This window comes from Xiphophorus hellerii, chromosome 1 (genome assembly GCF_003331165.1).
Source record: "Xiphophorus hellerii strain 12219 chromosome 1, Xiphophorus_hellerii-4.1, whole genome shotgun sequence".
Classification (NCBI taxonomy): domain Eukaryota; kingdom Metazoa; phylum Chordata; class Actinopteri; order Cyprinodontiformes; family Poeciliidae; genus Xiphophorus; species Xiphophorus hellerii.
This window is the reverse complement of record NC_045672.1, coordinates 31,381,669-31,398,990: the sequence shown is the minus strand read 5'-3', so window position 1 is coordinate 31,398,990 and position 17,322 is coordinate 31,381,669. Positions and strand designations below refer to the sequence as shown.

Here is a 17,322-nt window from a genome sequence, read left to right as displayed (position 1 = left end):
ACACCCACATGCTGACACACCCCCACCGTTTCATTTATCAGGAGACATTTAAACGTATTAATCTGTTCTCACATTTTCACAGAAATTCAGCTATACTTAATCAGAGAAAATTTTGAGCCAACTATGTGTTTTAAAGAGATACACGCAGTCTGAAGTTCACATAAATGGTTTATCTGCCACTTGGTGGTGGCCATATTAGATCTTGAAACGCCCACCCAGGATTCTTGGTGTTTTCCCAACAGAACGTATCAAAAGCTCATTTGCTGGATGGATTTTCCTTAATTAAAGTGTAAAATGTGGTGAAACCAGAAGATTTCTTCAGTTTTTTTGCTGGCAAACACCAATCAAATCTGCGGTTTCAGTTTGTACCCAACATTTTACCCAGCGTTTCTCGTGTTTCTGTTTTTCAGTAGAAAGGAAACATAATTTCTGCCTCTGGTGAAGGCTGGGATTAATAATCCAATCTGGTGACAGAGATTATGAGCAGAATAAACAGTCGGCTGCATGTTGGGTGACGTTTCCTCAAAGTAGGAAGTTCCTCGGTCGGATTTTATGCTGGGGGTTTGCATGTTCCCGTCATGCATGCGTGATTCAGGTTTTCCTACTGAAAGCCTCTAAATCGCCCCAGGTGTGACTGTGTGCAGGAGATAAGCCCACCAACGCTGCACACGACTGACGGCAAGACAAACATTAATGGATGGATGGTTATGGAGTTAGAAAAATTAATAAAACAACAGAACGCAATATTTGTACATTCTATAGATAAACGTCTGGGTTCAAAGGTTGGAAACCTTTTCAGCCTTTGCAACAAAATAAACATTTTCTAGAACCAGAAAACCTTCTTACCCCTAGTTTTATAAATATACACTTTATAAAACATTTTTATGGCAAACCCAAAATAAATTGTATTTATTTTTTAGATTTCAGAATAAACAAAAAGTTTAGACTTTTACAGGGAAAGAGACCAGCTGGTGAAAAATTACTTCAGAAGAAGTAATTTTAGGAGAATTCCTCCATGGAGAACAACTAAAATCTAAAATGAGAAATGTTCAATCAATCAAGTTTCAATTAATCAAGATTATTTGTATATCACATTTCAGCAGCAAGGCAGTTCATAGTGCTTTAAATCATAAAAACAAAAGTCACCAAAACATCATCAGTGACCAGTTTGAGAACAAACATTATATTTTATCAGGTGTCATCACCAAAAACATCGATTCACATCAAATATGTTGATCAATGTTGCATTTATTGTGGTTCAAAAGCCTCTATAAACAGCTGTGATTTAAAGGAACTCTGTGTTTCAGCTGGTTTTTAGTTTTCTGGAAGTTTGTTCCAGATTTATGGAGCACAGAAGCTGAATGCTGCTTCTCTGCTTGTTGGGCGTCATTTTTAACACAACAGCATCAAATTATTACCAGCAGCAGGACTTTGATTAAATGAGTCAGTTATGTAGACAGAATCACACACACTGACAAACGTCGTCTTTTCTCATAATTTCTCATAACTTCTGGTGATGTTATGTATCTATTCTGCTAATATTCAGACTTTATTCTCGTAATTAAAAAAACAACAATTCTTAGTCTGGCTCTAATACCCACATTAGTTCCACAGATAAATGATCTATTCTAAGGACAGCATGGGGTCAAGGTGGCGTTTCGCTGCCGTTCTGAGGAAGACTCCAGAATATCTGCATGCTGATTTCAGCTTGTGAGGAAGAGGTTTCCATCTGCTTCCTCCGCCACCGCGCCCAGCCAGAAGCAACCGGCGGCCACGCCCGTTAACGGCAGCGCTCCTCTTTCTGATCAGAGCTCTCCTCCGCTGCCGGGAAATCACTTGATTTGTTTGGACCGCTGCCCGAGGAAGTGCCAACTTCACTGGCTGGAAGAAACCTCAGTTCAACTGTTACAGTTTTTTATCTTTCAGGATTTTACGAGTTAATTTCTGCAACAACAGACCGTGTTCAGAGCTCAGCTCATTCTGTAAATCCAGTTAGTTCACCAATCAATCAATCAATCAATCAATCAATCAATCAATCAATCAATCAATCGAGTTTATATTCGTAGCACATTTCAGTAACATGGCAGTTCAAAGTGCTTTAAATCTTAAAAATAGTCACAACAACATGCAGCCAACAATTGATAATTAATATTACATTTTGATGAGTGACATCAGCAAAATCATCAATAAACATCCAATATGTTGGTCAGCGTTTCATTTATTAATTATCAAAATAAACTCTAAACAGGTGAGTTTTTAGACTGGAATTAAAGGAACTCAGTAATTCAGCAGTTTATTCCAGATTTATGGTGCATAGAAGCTGAAGTTAAATATGGAATAAACTTCCAGAAAACTGCAAAACAGCCGAAACCATGAGTTCATTTAAATCAAGGCTAAAAACTCACCTGTTTAGATGAATAACTTTGATTAATAATATCTGGAACATCGACCATCATATTGATGATGTCACTCGATAGACTGTAATGTTTGTTTTCAAACTGGTGACAATATGATGTTTTTATTACTTTTTATTTTGTCTTTTTAAGATGTGAAGCACTTTGAACGACCGTGTTGCTGAAATGTGAAATAAACTTGATTGATTAAACCAAATTAAAACTTCTGGCTACGAATCGCTTCTCATTCAGTCAGTTTTGGTTCCTCGTCATCAGGACTCACCAGGAAATAACCAACCACTTATATCTGCGTGTGTGTAGGGGTGTGTGTGGGCGTGTGTGTGTAGGTGTGTGTGTGTGACTCATGAATAATGAAATCAGTTGAATTTAGGCCACATGGACAGTCGAACGGGGGGAAGGTAGGGAAACCTCTTTATTTTTTGTCTCGTATGTCTGATAATTACCCTCATCGTTCTTCCTTCTCACCTTCTCCTCGTCTCTCCGTCCACCTTTACCGATTTTTATTCCTGCAGAAGGGAATCTATCAGTGAGTTAATTTCTTGCTGGGTTGCACCTGCACCCCGTTCTGCCCCCTGGTCCCTGATTAGATTGCCCCCGCCTCCTTTCGTGCCCTCGTCCTCCGCCCTCCGCTGGGAGTAGCGGCTGATTGGACCCATCTGCTCCGCCGTCTAAAGCCTCTCGGATCCAATGGAACGGGTCAGAAACACTCGATGGAGTAAAAACTGGAGCTGTTTAAGCATCACAGTGATCTGCTGCTTAGTTAGCCCAGTTAGCTCTAAGTGGGCTAACTATCCAACCATCAAGGTTTCTCCACAGTTAGCAGCTGCTACAACCTCCTAATGCAACCCCTTCAGAAAATATGAAGTATCCTCTAATGGACTGGGCTGGGCATAAATTACAGTCGTCGTGAAGATGGATGTGTGTTGGAGAGAGTGATGTGTGCTGGGCACAGGTTGCATAACAATTAGCCCCCGGGGGTCCACAGGCCAGCTGCCACCGCCTCCAACACCATGTGTGTCTCAGAAGTCCTGAGCCAAAGAGCACTTACAGACTGATACGATACGACACGTCCAATAACGACCTCTGACCTTTCATCTTCATATTTCAGGACCTCCTGGTGTAAAACTAAGGCAGAAACACTCTGAACCTGAAAGCTGCGGTTCACTTCCTGTGACATCACATCTCAATAAATCTGGGGAAGGCGGCCAATTTTTCACTAAATGTCCTAATCTAAAGCAAGATGGCCTCCGTAAAAATGACTGAGCTCCTTTTTTCTAAACGTTTATACAAACTGGTACTTTTTGTATAAAGTTTAAAAAAAAATCTCATAACTTTGAATCTCATAACGACTTTGAAAGTTGTAATTATGACTTTTATTCTCAGAAGTTTGCCAGTTATTCTTGCAGTTATGAATTTAAAACTCATAACTAGACTTCATGTTTTTCCTTTGTCTCTTTAGTTGTTGGTGATAAATGATACAACTTTAATTTTCCTGGAATTTACAGGAAACGTTTAGCGAGCAACTTGTGGGTTTCCTCAGAGCTTCCTACTTGGTCCACTTTCAATCCATGTTTCATTTTCTCCCTCTGATTATTAAAGCATCTCTGACTGCAACCATCTGATGAAACACTGCATCATATTTCTGAGTCACTGCATGATCCCGCTCCTTACAGGAACCAGTGACCGGGTCGCTAAAATACGCTGGTTATTGGGTCAGAGTCTCCTCCAGTTGATCACAGAAAGACAGAAGTTGCTGTTCTTGGTCCCAAAACTGTTTAAAAGGTTAGAGGTCAGCTCTCTATGGAAGTCCAATTCTGCCATAGAAGAAAGAATTAGGAGGAAGCCGTAATTTCTGCTGTAAAAGTCACAATAATGAGTTTCTAAATGATCATTTTGAGAAACTGCGGCAAGCTTCCTTAGAGAAACGTGACTTTGTATGTTGTAACTGAGATTGAAAGTCAAAATTTATTCTTGTAATTAACACGTAAATTATGACTTTTTGTTGGGTTTTTATTTTTTCTTTTATGGTAGAAATGGGCTTCCGTAGCTCTCACACAGAGTTGAGTGTAAAACTGGACAGTAAGATATCAGGCAGGTTTTATTAAACCAACATTTTGAATAATTCATAAGGTGCAAAGAGAAATTCCCGAAATAAAAGACAAGAATTAGAAATAAGCAGATTTGGTGGTGATGTAGTTTAAATAAAAGGAAGAAATTCATGTTTCTTATCACCTCCTGACACGGGTCAGCGGCCAGAACAAAGCAGACAGAACCTCTCCACCTCTCCATCCCTCCATCCTCCGTCCCTCCATCCCTCCATCCTCCATCCCTCCACCTCTCTATCTTCCATCCCTCCACCTCTCCATCCTTCCATCCTCCGTCCCTCCATCTCTCCATCCTTCCATCCCTCCGTCCATCCGTCATTGTAAGCTAATTAGTGGTGAAGATGTTTCTGCTGCTCTGATCTGAGCTGGACGTTATCTTGATGACTTAACTGCTTTATCTTTTTAACACAAAACCCCCCCAGTCCTCTTCAGCCGTAATGTTTCCATCCATGATTTGAAGATAAAAGTCTCTTTAAATATTCAGATTTGTTGTTCTACGTTAATTTTTCATGAGCTATGATTGTTAATTTGAATGTCTTGTTTGTCTTGTTAGATGAAATTAATGATGTTTCCTTTTTGTCTGTGTTTCCTGTCCCATGTGTCCTGGCCTCTTCCCCTCTCATCCTCCTTTGTTCTCTCGGTCAACCCCCTTCCTCCTCCTCCTCTTTCTCGTCCTCCTCCTCCTCAGTTGGCTGCAGACGGAGGGATTGTGGAAAGCGGGAAGCAGCTTCAGTCACCAAAGCAAACCGGCGCAGACTGAATTAAGCGCGTCTCCCTGGGGAGTGTGTGCCTAAACTGGGAGGGTGTGTGTTGTCCCATGTTGATGAGTGTGTGGGTGTTTTCTGTCACCTTTGATGGGACATTAAGAGATGTGCGCGCCGCAGCGTCTGTGGATGGGCTGTAGGGGGCGTTGTCCCCCTGTTCTCCCCTTCCTCCTCCTCCCTCTGTACTTCCTGTTTGCTCAGGGAGCCATCATCATCCCGGAGCATTGTGAGTACCGCACCGCCGCAAACATCTCTGGAAACAGAAAGCTGTTTCCTCCAAACAGTGTGTCCTTTACCCGGGTTATAGGAACCCCGACCTTCAGTTGGTCCTTCTTTACCCCCAAATCCAAACATTTCCCCCATAAAGGCACGCCACACCCGCCCCGCCCAGCCACTTTTTATGCAATAGACAAACACAAAGCAGAGCAGAATTGTGTGGTGGAAAGGAAAAATACATACATTTAAAAGTTAGAATTTCAAATGTTGTGTACTTATATTCAGCTCAATTTAGGTTTAATTTGACTTTGACTTGGCCAATCGGTTTGATTGGGGATGAAAACTTCAACATTTGTTCCACCTCCAGCTGCTGTGGTTCTTTTTCTCTCTGAGTCAAACCAACCAAACCCTTTGAGCAACCTGTTCCCCTCCTGGCCTGTGGGGGCGCTGCACCCAGAACCACTGAAGGAAACGACACAGAAACCTCTGAAGACACTGAGCGCAACTTCCTTCTTCCAAATGGAAACTAAATGGAGGCATCAGATTTTAGCGGTTGGAGAATTTCTCTTTAGTTTTTGGCTAAAGACCAGGAGCCATTTCTGCTGCTAGCACTAGGCTAACACGTTTGTTTTGGTTGCATTTACCCAGAATGCCCTGCGCTGTAGTTTTGCAGCGGTCTCTGGTCCACTTGCTCAAAGGTTGCTCAAAGAGTTTGGTTGGTTTGAAAACGTTACGAATGTTGCAACTTTGGTCCCAAATCGAACCGAGTCTACTGGACTATGAGAGGTGAAAACATCCCGATTTATTTCTGTCTGTTTAGGATTTAATCAGCTACAGGAATTTAATCAAATTTTACAAACTGGGGGCATCTACTGTCACCTTTGGTTGCTTTGGATTGTATTTAGTAGCAACAGAGTGAGTCTTATTTCCAGATTCTGTTTGTGAAAACGTTTCCTTCCACTTCACAACATAAAGTTCAGCTGCAACGAGACAAACTGCAGAAAACGCTAAAGTTGCAGTGAAAACTTTCATTGCTCCCATTTTTGCAGCACTTGTTGTTTTTCTGAGTTTATCACTCAGTTTGCAGTTTGTACGTAATAAACAGGAAATTTCAGCAGTTGATGTTGATCTGACTCTAACACACATTATGGGTTGGCAGCAGATCAGGTTGAAGCTCAGATGATTCCAGTTCCAACTGCTGTCAGACTGGTGTTTGTTTTTATGGCTGAAAAGGTCAAAGGTTAACGCTGCAGGTCAAAATCGGAACCGTATTAAACATGTCTGTTTCCTCTCTTTCTTCTTCTATGCCTCCGTGTGGACAAACAGATAATTTACAGCTCTGTAAGTGGTTTTTATTGTTTTTACCGCTGACAGGAATAAAAAATCTGTTATTTCTAAATGTCATGGATATAAAGCTTTACATTATAACTTTCATTTAGGCAGACGATATAATTTTCATAATTTTTGGTTGGTGTCTGCAAATGAATTTCCATTGAATGAATGAAAAACTGGAAGTTTGACTGTAACAGTTGAGTTTAATTCAAACCCAGCGTTACAGTAAGACATGTTGTGAGAAGACGTTCATGTCTGAAGCTCCTTCCTGCAAGCAGACAGCTCACACTGCAGTTTCTGTGTGGAGACGTCTGAAGCACAATGTTCCATTCATAAAGTCTTCTCATGCAAAAATGATGAGACAGATTAGTTTTCCGGCTAAAGCCAAGACCAAGAGAAACAGATTTAATCCCACATTAAAGGACTTTAATCTGGAAATGTTTCTGAGTTCTTGGGAATGTCGGGTCTCACCTGGATTTACCTGGATTAATGCTGCTCTCAGGAATCAGGAGGATAACTGAAATTTAAGATAAATTAATCATGTTAAAGGTTTCATAAAACACAAACTGTTTCTTAAAGAGTTTCCAGTTTAGCACACTGTAAAACATTTCAGCCGGTTTAGTTGTGTTACTAACTTTTACTCTTTAAGTCAAATAAATCTGGAAACAGATTTATTAGTTACAGTAGTAAGTTGTGTTAACTTTTCATTAATTTTGTTATATCTCCAGGATTTGCGTAAACAAGGATTTTTAAGTTAAAATCTGAATAATTCAACGTTCTGATCTGGGATGGATGATCAATATCAAATTTATTTATAAATCAGATTGAAAACAGTTAAAACTGCACTAGATGCTGTACAGACATCAGTAATTACACCACTTATAATAAAACGAAAACAAACATAAATAAAATTACAAATACTTAAATGCCTTCTTAGTCTCCCTGCATTATTAGTTAGTTAATTTTTCTATCTATTTAAATTATTTAAATTTTTGTTTACTTATTTTTTTGTCTGTTTAGGCTGCTGTCAGATTTAATTTATTGTTTACGGTTTATTTTGTACTCTGGCTGATATTGTATGTTATTGTCTCTGTCATGTCAGCTTTGCAAAAAAAAGGTCAATAAATATAAAATTTAAAAATAAAAATGGTCTTTAGAAGAACCTTAAAATCGTCTAAACTTTTTATCAGTATAAAAACCCAGAGTCTGGATCGTGGAGTGTTTAATGACTTTTGATTATTTGATCTCGTTGAAGATATTTAAATAAGTTTGAGCCATTTAAGCTTTTTAAAACCAGTTGAGTCGGATGCTGGGAACCAGCAGCGTTGATATTTGCTCTGGTTTTGGGATGTTCCTCTGTGATTTGTGCTTTCCTTGTGTTCTCAGTGCAAACGCCTCCCAAACTGACGGTGGTTCCCAGATCGGTGACGGCGTTTTCCCGAGAAGACGTCGTTCTGACCTGCAACGCCACCGGCAGCCCGACCCCGCTGTGAGTGCGCCGCCTCTCCCACAAACGCTCACGTCCTGTTTGCTGTTCATTTCCTCCCTCTGACATTCAGGTCGCCATGGAAACAAATATACGCTTAACAAAATCAGAGGTAAACATTTTCCATCTCACGCCGTCTTGTCTGACAACACTTCCTCTCATTTGGTTTTCTTCAGGACTTAATGTCATAAGAAAACGCTAAAAATAAACGACATCTGGAAAAGTTGCAGGCGACTCAAGCGGCGGCGTGGCCGACGCTCCAGGACGAGATTCTCGATTATTTTACCAAACATTTATCATAAAAACTGTTCTACCTGGAAAGCTTTTCTCAGAAATAAAAAGTGAAATTTGATGAACTATTTTCATCGAAGTCAGCAGATATTTAATTTGCTTTTAAAGTTTCTCTGAAGGCGAAACTCAGACGGTGGAAACGCGTTAAACCAACTCAGCTGCACATCAACTGGAAATCAGAAAAACTGTTTCTGGTCTCAGCGACACGACAAACTGTTACCAGCGGCACAGCAGCGGATGGTTTCTCAAAAAATAAAAAATACTTTTAGAACAACTGCAGGAAAAATCTCAGAAGTCAAAATAGATTTAAAAAGCTAACGGAGAGTAAACCATAATCCATTATTTTAGTAATTGATTACTATTCGGATGAAAATTGGCCCTCTGCAGAATTTTCATTTAACCAATTTAGCCTTTTTTATACAATATTAGAAATACATTTCAATATGCAAACAAATAATTTATTCATTTTTTGAATAAGAAAATAAACATTTTATTGCCTAAAATGCAATAAGAGCTTTAAGGATGTGAAAAGTTCAGCTGTTTCTGCTTGACATCAGCGCAGTAAAGGGCCGATCTGAGGATTATTTTTTATATGATCTGATTAATAATTGATAGTAAAAGGAGCTTAATAAGATATTTTTTACAGATGTGGAGTCAGCTGAAGCTGAAACCAGAGGAATTCTGGGTAAAACAGATTTACGGACTAAAATTTATTTTTAAATCTTAAATTCAAACTGTTTATATTATTTGTAAAGTTTTGGCTCAATTGCTGCTCTGATGATACTCCAATTATCGATTAGTTAATGATTATTTCAATAATCGATCGATTGGATTATGCTTCCAGCCGTATCAGCCAGACTGCAAACTGTTTTTTAAGTTTTGATAACTGATCTGACACAAACGCCACTGAATGAGTCGGGTCATCTCGAGTACTCCCGTCGCCACGGTAACCGTTTCCCATCCTGTACTCTGTGTTACTTTTGACTTTCTCTCTCCTCTGCCTGTAGGATCCGCTGGGTGAAGGACGGGGTCCAGTTCGGCACAGAGAAGAGGGGTTCTGGAAAGATTAACGCCTCAGAAGATGAAGAAACGATGGAGCTGGAGTCTTACGCTGGCGTCTACCAATGCTTCGCCTCCAACGACCTGGGCACCGCCATGACACAGACCGTAGAGGTCATAGTGGAGCGTGAGTCTCACAGCAGAGATCAGGAAAACCGTTCTGGTTCTGGTTGATCTGGACCGACCACCTGACCCGGCTACGCTGTCGGGCTCTGTTCAATGGGAAACGTCTCCTGTTGCTCTGGCAACCGTTTCCTAGGAACAGATTTATCGCTCAGGCATGAGGTTGCAGTTTTAGTGGTGGGAGGTCCATGTTTAACTCTCTGTGGCGCAATAAGCAATAAATCAATTAGCCGCATGATCAATTAAAACAAGATCAATAATTTCCATCTGCATGATTTATTGTGTTTCTCTTTCTACCAAAACCTGGATGATAAAATTCTTCAGTCTGGTGTTTTTGTCTCAATTAAACCTTTTTATGAAGGATAATTTACAGAGACTCCATAATTCATTTTATTTGTTGTTTTGTTTATTTATTTTAAAATGTTTTCCAGCTCCAGTATTAAATGTTCATTAGAATTTAAAGTTTATTGATCTGGATGATTATGTCATTATCGTTACATGTGAGAGATTTTTTCTGGTGTTTTGTGTTTCAGCTCATCCGGTTGTAGCAAAAGAAAACGAAGTGGATAAGTCGGCGTATGAATCAGAGAGCCTGATCCTGACCTGTAACCCTCCGAAGAGGTCGACGCCTCCGTACATCTACTGGATGGGAACCAGTCAGTATTTCCTTCTGTTCACGGCTTTCTCACAGCTCTTTTGATAAACCGGGTTTAGGTGAAAATCTGGATGGTTTGCGTGAAGGAAAGGTATTTATTTCATTTACGATGAAGTAAAAACCACTTCAACAATTCACCAAACACAACTACAAATGAATAAACGCAACATTAGCAAAGGGAAGTGGTTGGTCTCACTGGAAACCAGAGACGTTGCTGATTGGACGATTCCACTTTTTTATCTGAGAACCTCAAGTTATTCTGGTTTTGGCTCATTTGTTTCACTGATGATCCAAACGTAACTACGTCTATCCAGGAATTTTGAGACAGGATGTAAATCTCAGCCTTTTCACAGTTTGGGCAGTAGGTGGCGCTGTGACTGACTGACTGCAGATCTAAACAAAGAGGGAGCGAATGCCAGAATAATTTACGGTTCTGAAGTCCAAAGTGGAATCGTCCAGTCAGAGATGTCTCAGGATTTTTTTTCTTTTTAAATTTGTGTTTGTATTTAGTGACTGGTTGGAGTGGTTTCACCGCAGATCTTACAAAATGAAGTTTAAATTTCTCTGTTTTTCCACAGAGATGCGTCACATTCCCCAGAATGAGAGAGTGATGATCGGCCTGGACGGAAACTTGTACTTCGCCAACCTCATTAAGACCGACAGCAGAAGCGACTACAACTGCTACGCCCAGTACACTGCAGCCAGGACTATTATCCCAGTGACTGTGGCTAGGCTCACCGTCCAATCAAGTAAGAGCTCACACACACACACCCCCACACACACTCACACACCATATGTTCACTTGCCTGGCACATCTATGGCTACGTTCACACTGCAGCCAAAGAATCTAACTCTGGTCCGCCTGTACACCTCGGTCTCAGTTTGATTAAAGTGAACTTTGAATGCATGTGTAAACGCCAAGCGGACCGGACAGTTCGCTCCACAAGCAGGAAGTGGACTACAGCGCAGGGCATTCTGGGTAAATGCAAACAAAACAAAACAAATGTGCTAGCCTAGCAGCAGAAATGGCTCCTGGTCTTCAGCCAAAGACTAAAGAGAAATCCTCCAACACTAAAATCTGACGCCTCCATCTTGTTTCCATCTGGTGAAGAAGGAAGTTGCTCTCAGTGTCTTCAGAGATTTTTGTGTCATTTCCTTCAGTGGTTCTTGGTGCAGCGCCCCCACAGGCCAGGAGGGGAACAGGTTGGTTTGACTCAGAACCACAGCAGCTGGAGGTGGAGCAGATGGTGAAGTTTTGGGTCCAATAGAACCGGGTCTACCGGACTATCACCTTATGGATTCTTGTTTTTCTTTCCCAGGTAACGAAATCGTTCGTGGAAGAAAACCAGATTTACTCCAACCCCATGGCTCCCACACCGCAGTGCAGGCCCTCAGGGGTCAAAGTGTCACCCTCGAATGTATCCCCAAAGGCCTGTAAGAATCCCAGAATGCTTTGCTGAAGTGTGTGTGTGTTCAGTATTTATAAAGTATGACTGAAAGTTCAGCATCTCTTTGGTGCGTCTCTTTATCAACATGCCTGAATCACATAACTCGGTCATTAGCAAGACTGGCAAACCTGATTGCATGAGGAGGGAATTCAGTCTTTTGATGCAAGAGTGTTGAATTTTGGGTAAAGGACGCAGAAACTTTCTTTATCTCTCTACCTCCAGTTCTGATGCCACACAGCAGGGTAAAGTGATGGCCGTGTCCTGCAACTCGTAGATTTCTCTCTGGTTCAGCACAGTTAGCTCGTTAGCAGAGCTCTGTAGAGCTGGACTGCATGTTGGTGAGGAAGTTTCACAATTTGATGCCAGTGTGAAGGACAAGGGACTGAAGCCGTTCAGCGATTTATAAACTACCAGCAGTAGTTTAACATCTTTTCTCTCAGTGAATGACTGTAGAACCGGGTGGTGTAGAACCGGGTGGTGTAGAACCGGGTGGTGTCTCTGTCCTCCTGGTTCTAGTCAGAACTCCAGCAGCAGCGTTCTGGACCGTTGGTTTGTCAGTCAGACCTGCTGCAGGAATCAAAGCCACTAAAGAGAAACTAAAGTTTCTCTGATCTGAGACTTCAGTCCTGGAGATTTTCTCAGGTGATAGAAGGTCGACTTTGGAACCGACTTTATATGGCCCTGAAGGTTCAGGTCAGAGGTCAGCCTGATCTCTAGTTTCCAGCTGTAATAACTGAAGCTGTGTGTTGACTCTAGATCTATAACTCTAGATCGTTCCTCTTTAGGTCCATAGATAATAACTTCAGTTTTGTTTCTGTTCAGCAGGAGAAAGTTTTGGTACATCCGTTTATCTGTTCAGTGATTGGACGGTTCAGAGTCACCTGGTGACTTTGTGATGTAGAGATGTGTATCATCCCCGTAGCTATGGTAGCTAATCGTATTTCCTGTTTAACCTGAGCTAGTGTAGATATTAAATAAGAGGGGTCCTAAGATTGAGTCCTGGGGTACCCCACATGACCTCACATGACCTCACATGACCTCACATGACCCCACATGACCCCACATGACTCAACAGTCTGCTTCATTCCTGTGATTATCTGCATTTATTCACATCTGATTCCCGTCATTCGGGTTGACCTCATCAGGCCGTTTTGTTTCTTCCTGCTCTGCGTGTCTGCAGGCCGACTCCCTGGGTGGAGTGGCAGAAGACGGACGGCGACCTGAAGACCACGAGTGCCTCGCTGGACAGCTTCGACCGCTGGCTTTACTTCGACAGCATCACCGAGGACGACGACGGCGAGTACCGGTGCAGGGCGCACAACGTCCACGGGAATGCTACACATTCCTTCACCGTCACTGTGAAAGGTGAAAAAGAAACGAAAACATTTCAGCAACACAAAGACAAACCAACAGGTTCAACACGGAGTCACACAGTTCAACGCTCTCTGGCTCTGCATGCTCCAGTCAGAAGGTCAAAGGTGAAAAAAGACGCCAGGACGATCAGAAGATGAAACAAATATGGTTTGAATAGAAGAGTTAAAGGAGAAACCGATCCGATCCATAAAGGTCGATCTATTTAATCTAGTTCTATGCTTTGTTCTCTGAGCGAGTCGCACCTTCAGATTTAAGTTTGTTCTTCTTTCTTATGTTATAACAACGTAAAACATATGAGATATTTATATATATGTTACATCTTCACGCAAATTCGTCTCACGTTACGGAAGCCGATAAGTAAATGAACTACTGAGAAACGGTTCTTGATCCCTACTTGTTAATTTATTTTATAATTATTAAAGCTTTAAATGAAATTTCACTTATTTTGAATGTTTTATGACGGTAAAGTCTGTGTGTCTGTCCAGCGGCTCCCTACTGGGTGAAGGAGTTCCCAGACCTGACGTACGCGCCGGGGGAAACCGTGAGGCTGGACTGCCTGGCCAAGGGGAATCCCGAACCCGCCATCACCTGGAGAATCAACGGCGAGCCGCTCACAGGTGGGTCACAATTCACCCTGTCCTTTTACTACTTTAAACCGAATATTTATCATAAAAACAACCAAAAATACTAATTTAACTGATCAGAATTAGCTAAAATGTATTTTCTTTTGTAGAGAAGACTTACAAAGTCATACAGAAATTATTCTGAAGGAACAAGTGACCAGAAACATTTCCTTTCACTCAGTTTCTCTTTGATTGCATTATCCTGTAATTTAAAGGTTGAGACGAACATTAGAGACGATCTGGCACCGCTCAGTCTGACTTCTGTCCCGAAGAGCAAAATAAGATCAGCCTTACCCAGACAGAAACGTTTTAGATAAACGTCCAGAGAAAGACACTTTCCACCGGAGAAAAATATAAAACTGAAGACACGAAAGGAGAAAAACAAAAAAGATATAAACGAAAGGACAAGAGGATGAAAAAAGTAGGAAGTTTGGGTAAAACACAGAGATTAAGTAAAGAGGAAAGATTAAGACATTTTGATCTAAGAAAATTAATTAAAGATGGGGTGAAAATAAACAATGTGTGACATCAGCAAAGAATCCAAGAAAAAAATTATGAAATAACAGAAATAAAGAAAAGAAAGAAGCTTCAAAAATACAGAAAACTGTTTTAAAAGAAGACCAGAATGAAAAATAACATGATAAACATTTTATTGTCCATGAAGGGAAACAGTCTGAGAGCAGAAGCAACTGAAAGACACAAACACAATAAGATAAAGACAGAAACGTGGAGCGCAGATCAGAGGAACACAGTTCAGACCGAATTAACGATTTAAAGCAGCAGCATCTAAAAACAAACAGATAAGTAATTAAATTAACGTACAAGATAAAAACAACTGAAATGCACTAAAGGTTTCTCTGCCACAGTAAACTCAGACCAGTAATGGAGGACAGAAGAAGTTTAAAACGGGGAATTTAGCAACAAATGGCTCAAAATGGTGGTAATAATTCAGTCACTAAACAGAAAATGGGAAAAAATATCAATAAAGAAGATAGGAAGAAACTTGTCCCAATAAGCAATAAATCAGTTAATCACCTGATAAATAAATAAAATAAAATAAAAAACTGAATAATTTTCATCTGCGTGATTTATTGTTTTTTCTACCAAAAACTGGAGGATGAAAGTTTTCAGTCTGGAGTTTTTTAGTTATTTAGAATAATTTTGTTTTCAGAGTCTTCAGAATGAATTTTATTTGTTGTTTGTTTTATTTATTTATTTTGGATATTTAAAATGTCTTTCAGGTCCAGCGTTGATGTTGGTTAGAATTTAAAGCTTATTGATCTTTGAAAATGTGTTTTTGTATTATTATCATACATTTACCATTATGTTGCCTTAAAATGGTCTCAAAGCAACAATATTATTGTTTATCGCGATAACCTCTGGGACAGTTTATGTGGCAGTCCTTCACAGAACTCTGATTACAAATAATAATCGCTGATGCAGCGAGGCAGCAGCAGGAAGAGTTGCCTTCTTATTGTGCCGGTTTTTCTTCTTCTCTCTCCTCCTCCGCCATCTTTCTTCTCGGCGTAAATCCCTGGGCAGCGGTGGACGAGGATCCTCGCCGCAGCGTGACTGGCAGCGCGCTGATCCTGAGGGACGTGGTCGTTTCTGACACGGCCATCTATCAGTGTGAAGCCGCCAACGTTCACGGCTCCATGCTGCAGAACATCAACCTGTTTGTCGTCGGTGGGAACGCGTCACACTCTGCTGTGTGTAAAATCACTGTCATGCTCCAGAATGTGTGGATGAGTCTGGTTCTGTCCTGCAGAGCTCCCGCCTCAGATCCTGTCTTCTGATGGGATTGTGTACAAAGTGTTTGAAGGTGAACAAGTCAGCATGGACTGTGAGTCGTTTGGGGCTCCCCGACCTCAGATTACATGGTGAGAAGCACAGAGAATTTAATCTAGAACAAAAAAACTCAAATCAAGGTGAGAATTTAAAGTTCTGTACACCAAAGTGATTCCACATACTGATAATGTTTCATTTCATTATTCCTTTATTTAATCAGGTAAACCCCGTTGAGATCTAGATCTCATTTTCAAGAGGGACCTGGGCAAAAAATTTGCAATACATAGCAACCTGGTTACAAGATAAAAAGATGTACTAATAAGCAAATAAAATGAAGCAACTTTGATGACTTTTGCAGCACAAACCCATGTGAAAAGAAAAATACCACAATAAATTTAGTCAGATTAGTTTCTGGGATTCATATTTGTGGGTATTAGTTCATGAGTGCCAGATATAGTATAAATATATACTACTTAAGTCAAGTCAAAGTTATTTGTACAGCACACTTTAGCTAAGAGGGAAGATCAAAGTGATAAAATAAACAGAAATAATGATTTTAAAAAACATTACAGTGGGAGAAAAGTTGTAATCCAGACAAGAATTCATCTACTTTCTAGTTATTAGTCTAAGGCGACTCTAAACAAATGGCTTTCAGCTGTGGTGGGAACCGCTAACTTTAAAGCTAGCTGCACTAATGCTAATGCTCTAATCATATCAGTCAAGTTTATTTGTACCGCACATTTCAGCAACGAGGCAGTTCAAAGTGCTTTATGTTTTCAAACATCATGAAAACATAAAAATATCATAAACAAGTCATAATCATTTGTTATGCTAACGCTAAAGCGCTACAGTTAGTTATAACTTTAGTGAGGCTAATGCTAAAGCGCTACAGTTAGTTATAACTTTAGTCAGGCTAATGCTAAAGCGCTACAGTTAGTTATAACTTTAGTCAGGCTAATGCTAAAGCGTTACAGTTAGTTATAACTTTAGTGAGGCTAATGCTAAAGCGCTAAAGTTAGTTATAACTTTAGTGAGGCTAATGCTAAAGCGCTAAAGTTAGTTATAACTTTAGTCAGGCTAATGCTAAAGCGCTAAAGTTAGTTATAACTTTAGTCAGGCTAATGCTAAAGCAGCGACTGATTCTCTGTGTTCAGGCTGCGTGAGGACTCCGTTCCTCTGCTGTTGGATAATCGCGTTTCCTTATTCACCAATGGGACGGTTGAACTGGTCAACGTCACCCATGAGGACAGCAGCGCCTACACCTGCTCTGTTGACAACACGGACATCTCCATCACCGCTAACCTGGAAGTCTTCAGTGAGGGAGATTTCAGCTTTCTTCTCCTTTTAATCGCTGTTTATGTCATATTTATTTACTTTTATGCTCTTATGAATATAAAACTCCCTCGTGAGTAAAGGTGATTTGATAGATGTCCAAAATAAAATGTGATGGTTCCTCTCTCTTCCAGATCAAACTGTGATTCTTAAAGGTCCGCGGGACGTTCACATCCACCGGGGACAAACTGCTTACCTGGACTGTCACTTCTACAAAGATCCTCGGCTGCGTGCCAACGTCCAGTGGAAAAAAGACGGACAGCACCTGAACTTCCCAATGCCTAACAAGTAAACGCCCACAAACCCGAACAT

At 40.7% G+C, this 17,322-nt stretch overlaps 1 protein-coding gene across 4 annotated transcripts in view; it reads left to right on the top strand.

The window, feature by feature from the left end:
• Positions 1 to 17,322, top strand: part of LOC116722218 (neural cell adhesion molecule L1.1-like) — a 41,876-nt gene that overhangs the window by 12,025 nt on the left and 12,529 nt on the right. For 3 of the 4 annotated variants that reach the window (XM_032566435.1, XM_032566420.1, XM_032566429.1), the window contains exons 2-14: positions 5,208 to 5,509; positions 6,826 to 6,840; positions 8,218 to 8,320; positions 9,616 to 9,794; positions 10,324 to 10,446; positions 11,024 to 11,194; positions 11,765 to 11,879; positions 13,074 to 13,258; positions 13,753 to 13,884; positions 15,433 to 15,576; positions 15,659 to 15,770; positions 16,833 to 16,993; positions 17,145 to 17,298. In XM_032566435.1, coding sequence (XP_032422326.1) covers positions 5,389 to 5,509; positions 6,826 to 6,840; positions 8,218 to 8,320; positions 9,616 to 9,794; positions 10,324 to 10,446; positions 11,024 to 11,194; positions 11,765 to 11,879; positions 13,074 to 13,258; positions 13,753 to 13,884; positions 15,433 to 15,576; positions 15,659 to 15,770; positions 16,833 to 16,993; positions 17,145 to 17,298 — 1,715 coding nt within the window. In that variant the 5' untranslated portion in view covers positions 5,208 to 5,388. The remainder of the gene's footprint in view (positions 1 to 5,207; positions 5,510 to 6,825; positions 6,841 to 8,217; positions 8,321 to 9,615; positions 9,795 to 10,323; positions 10,447 to 11,023; positions 11,195 to 11,764; positions 11,880 to 13,073; positions 13,259 to 13,752; positions 13,885 to 15,432; positions 15,577 to 15,658; positions 15,771 to 16,832; positions 16,994 to 17,144; positions 17,299 to 17,322) is intronic. The other variant, XM_032566444.1, reaches the window with a different exon arrangement.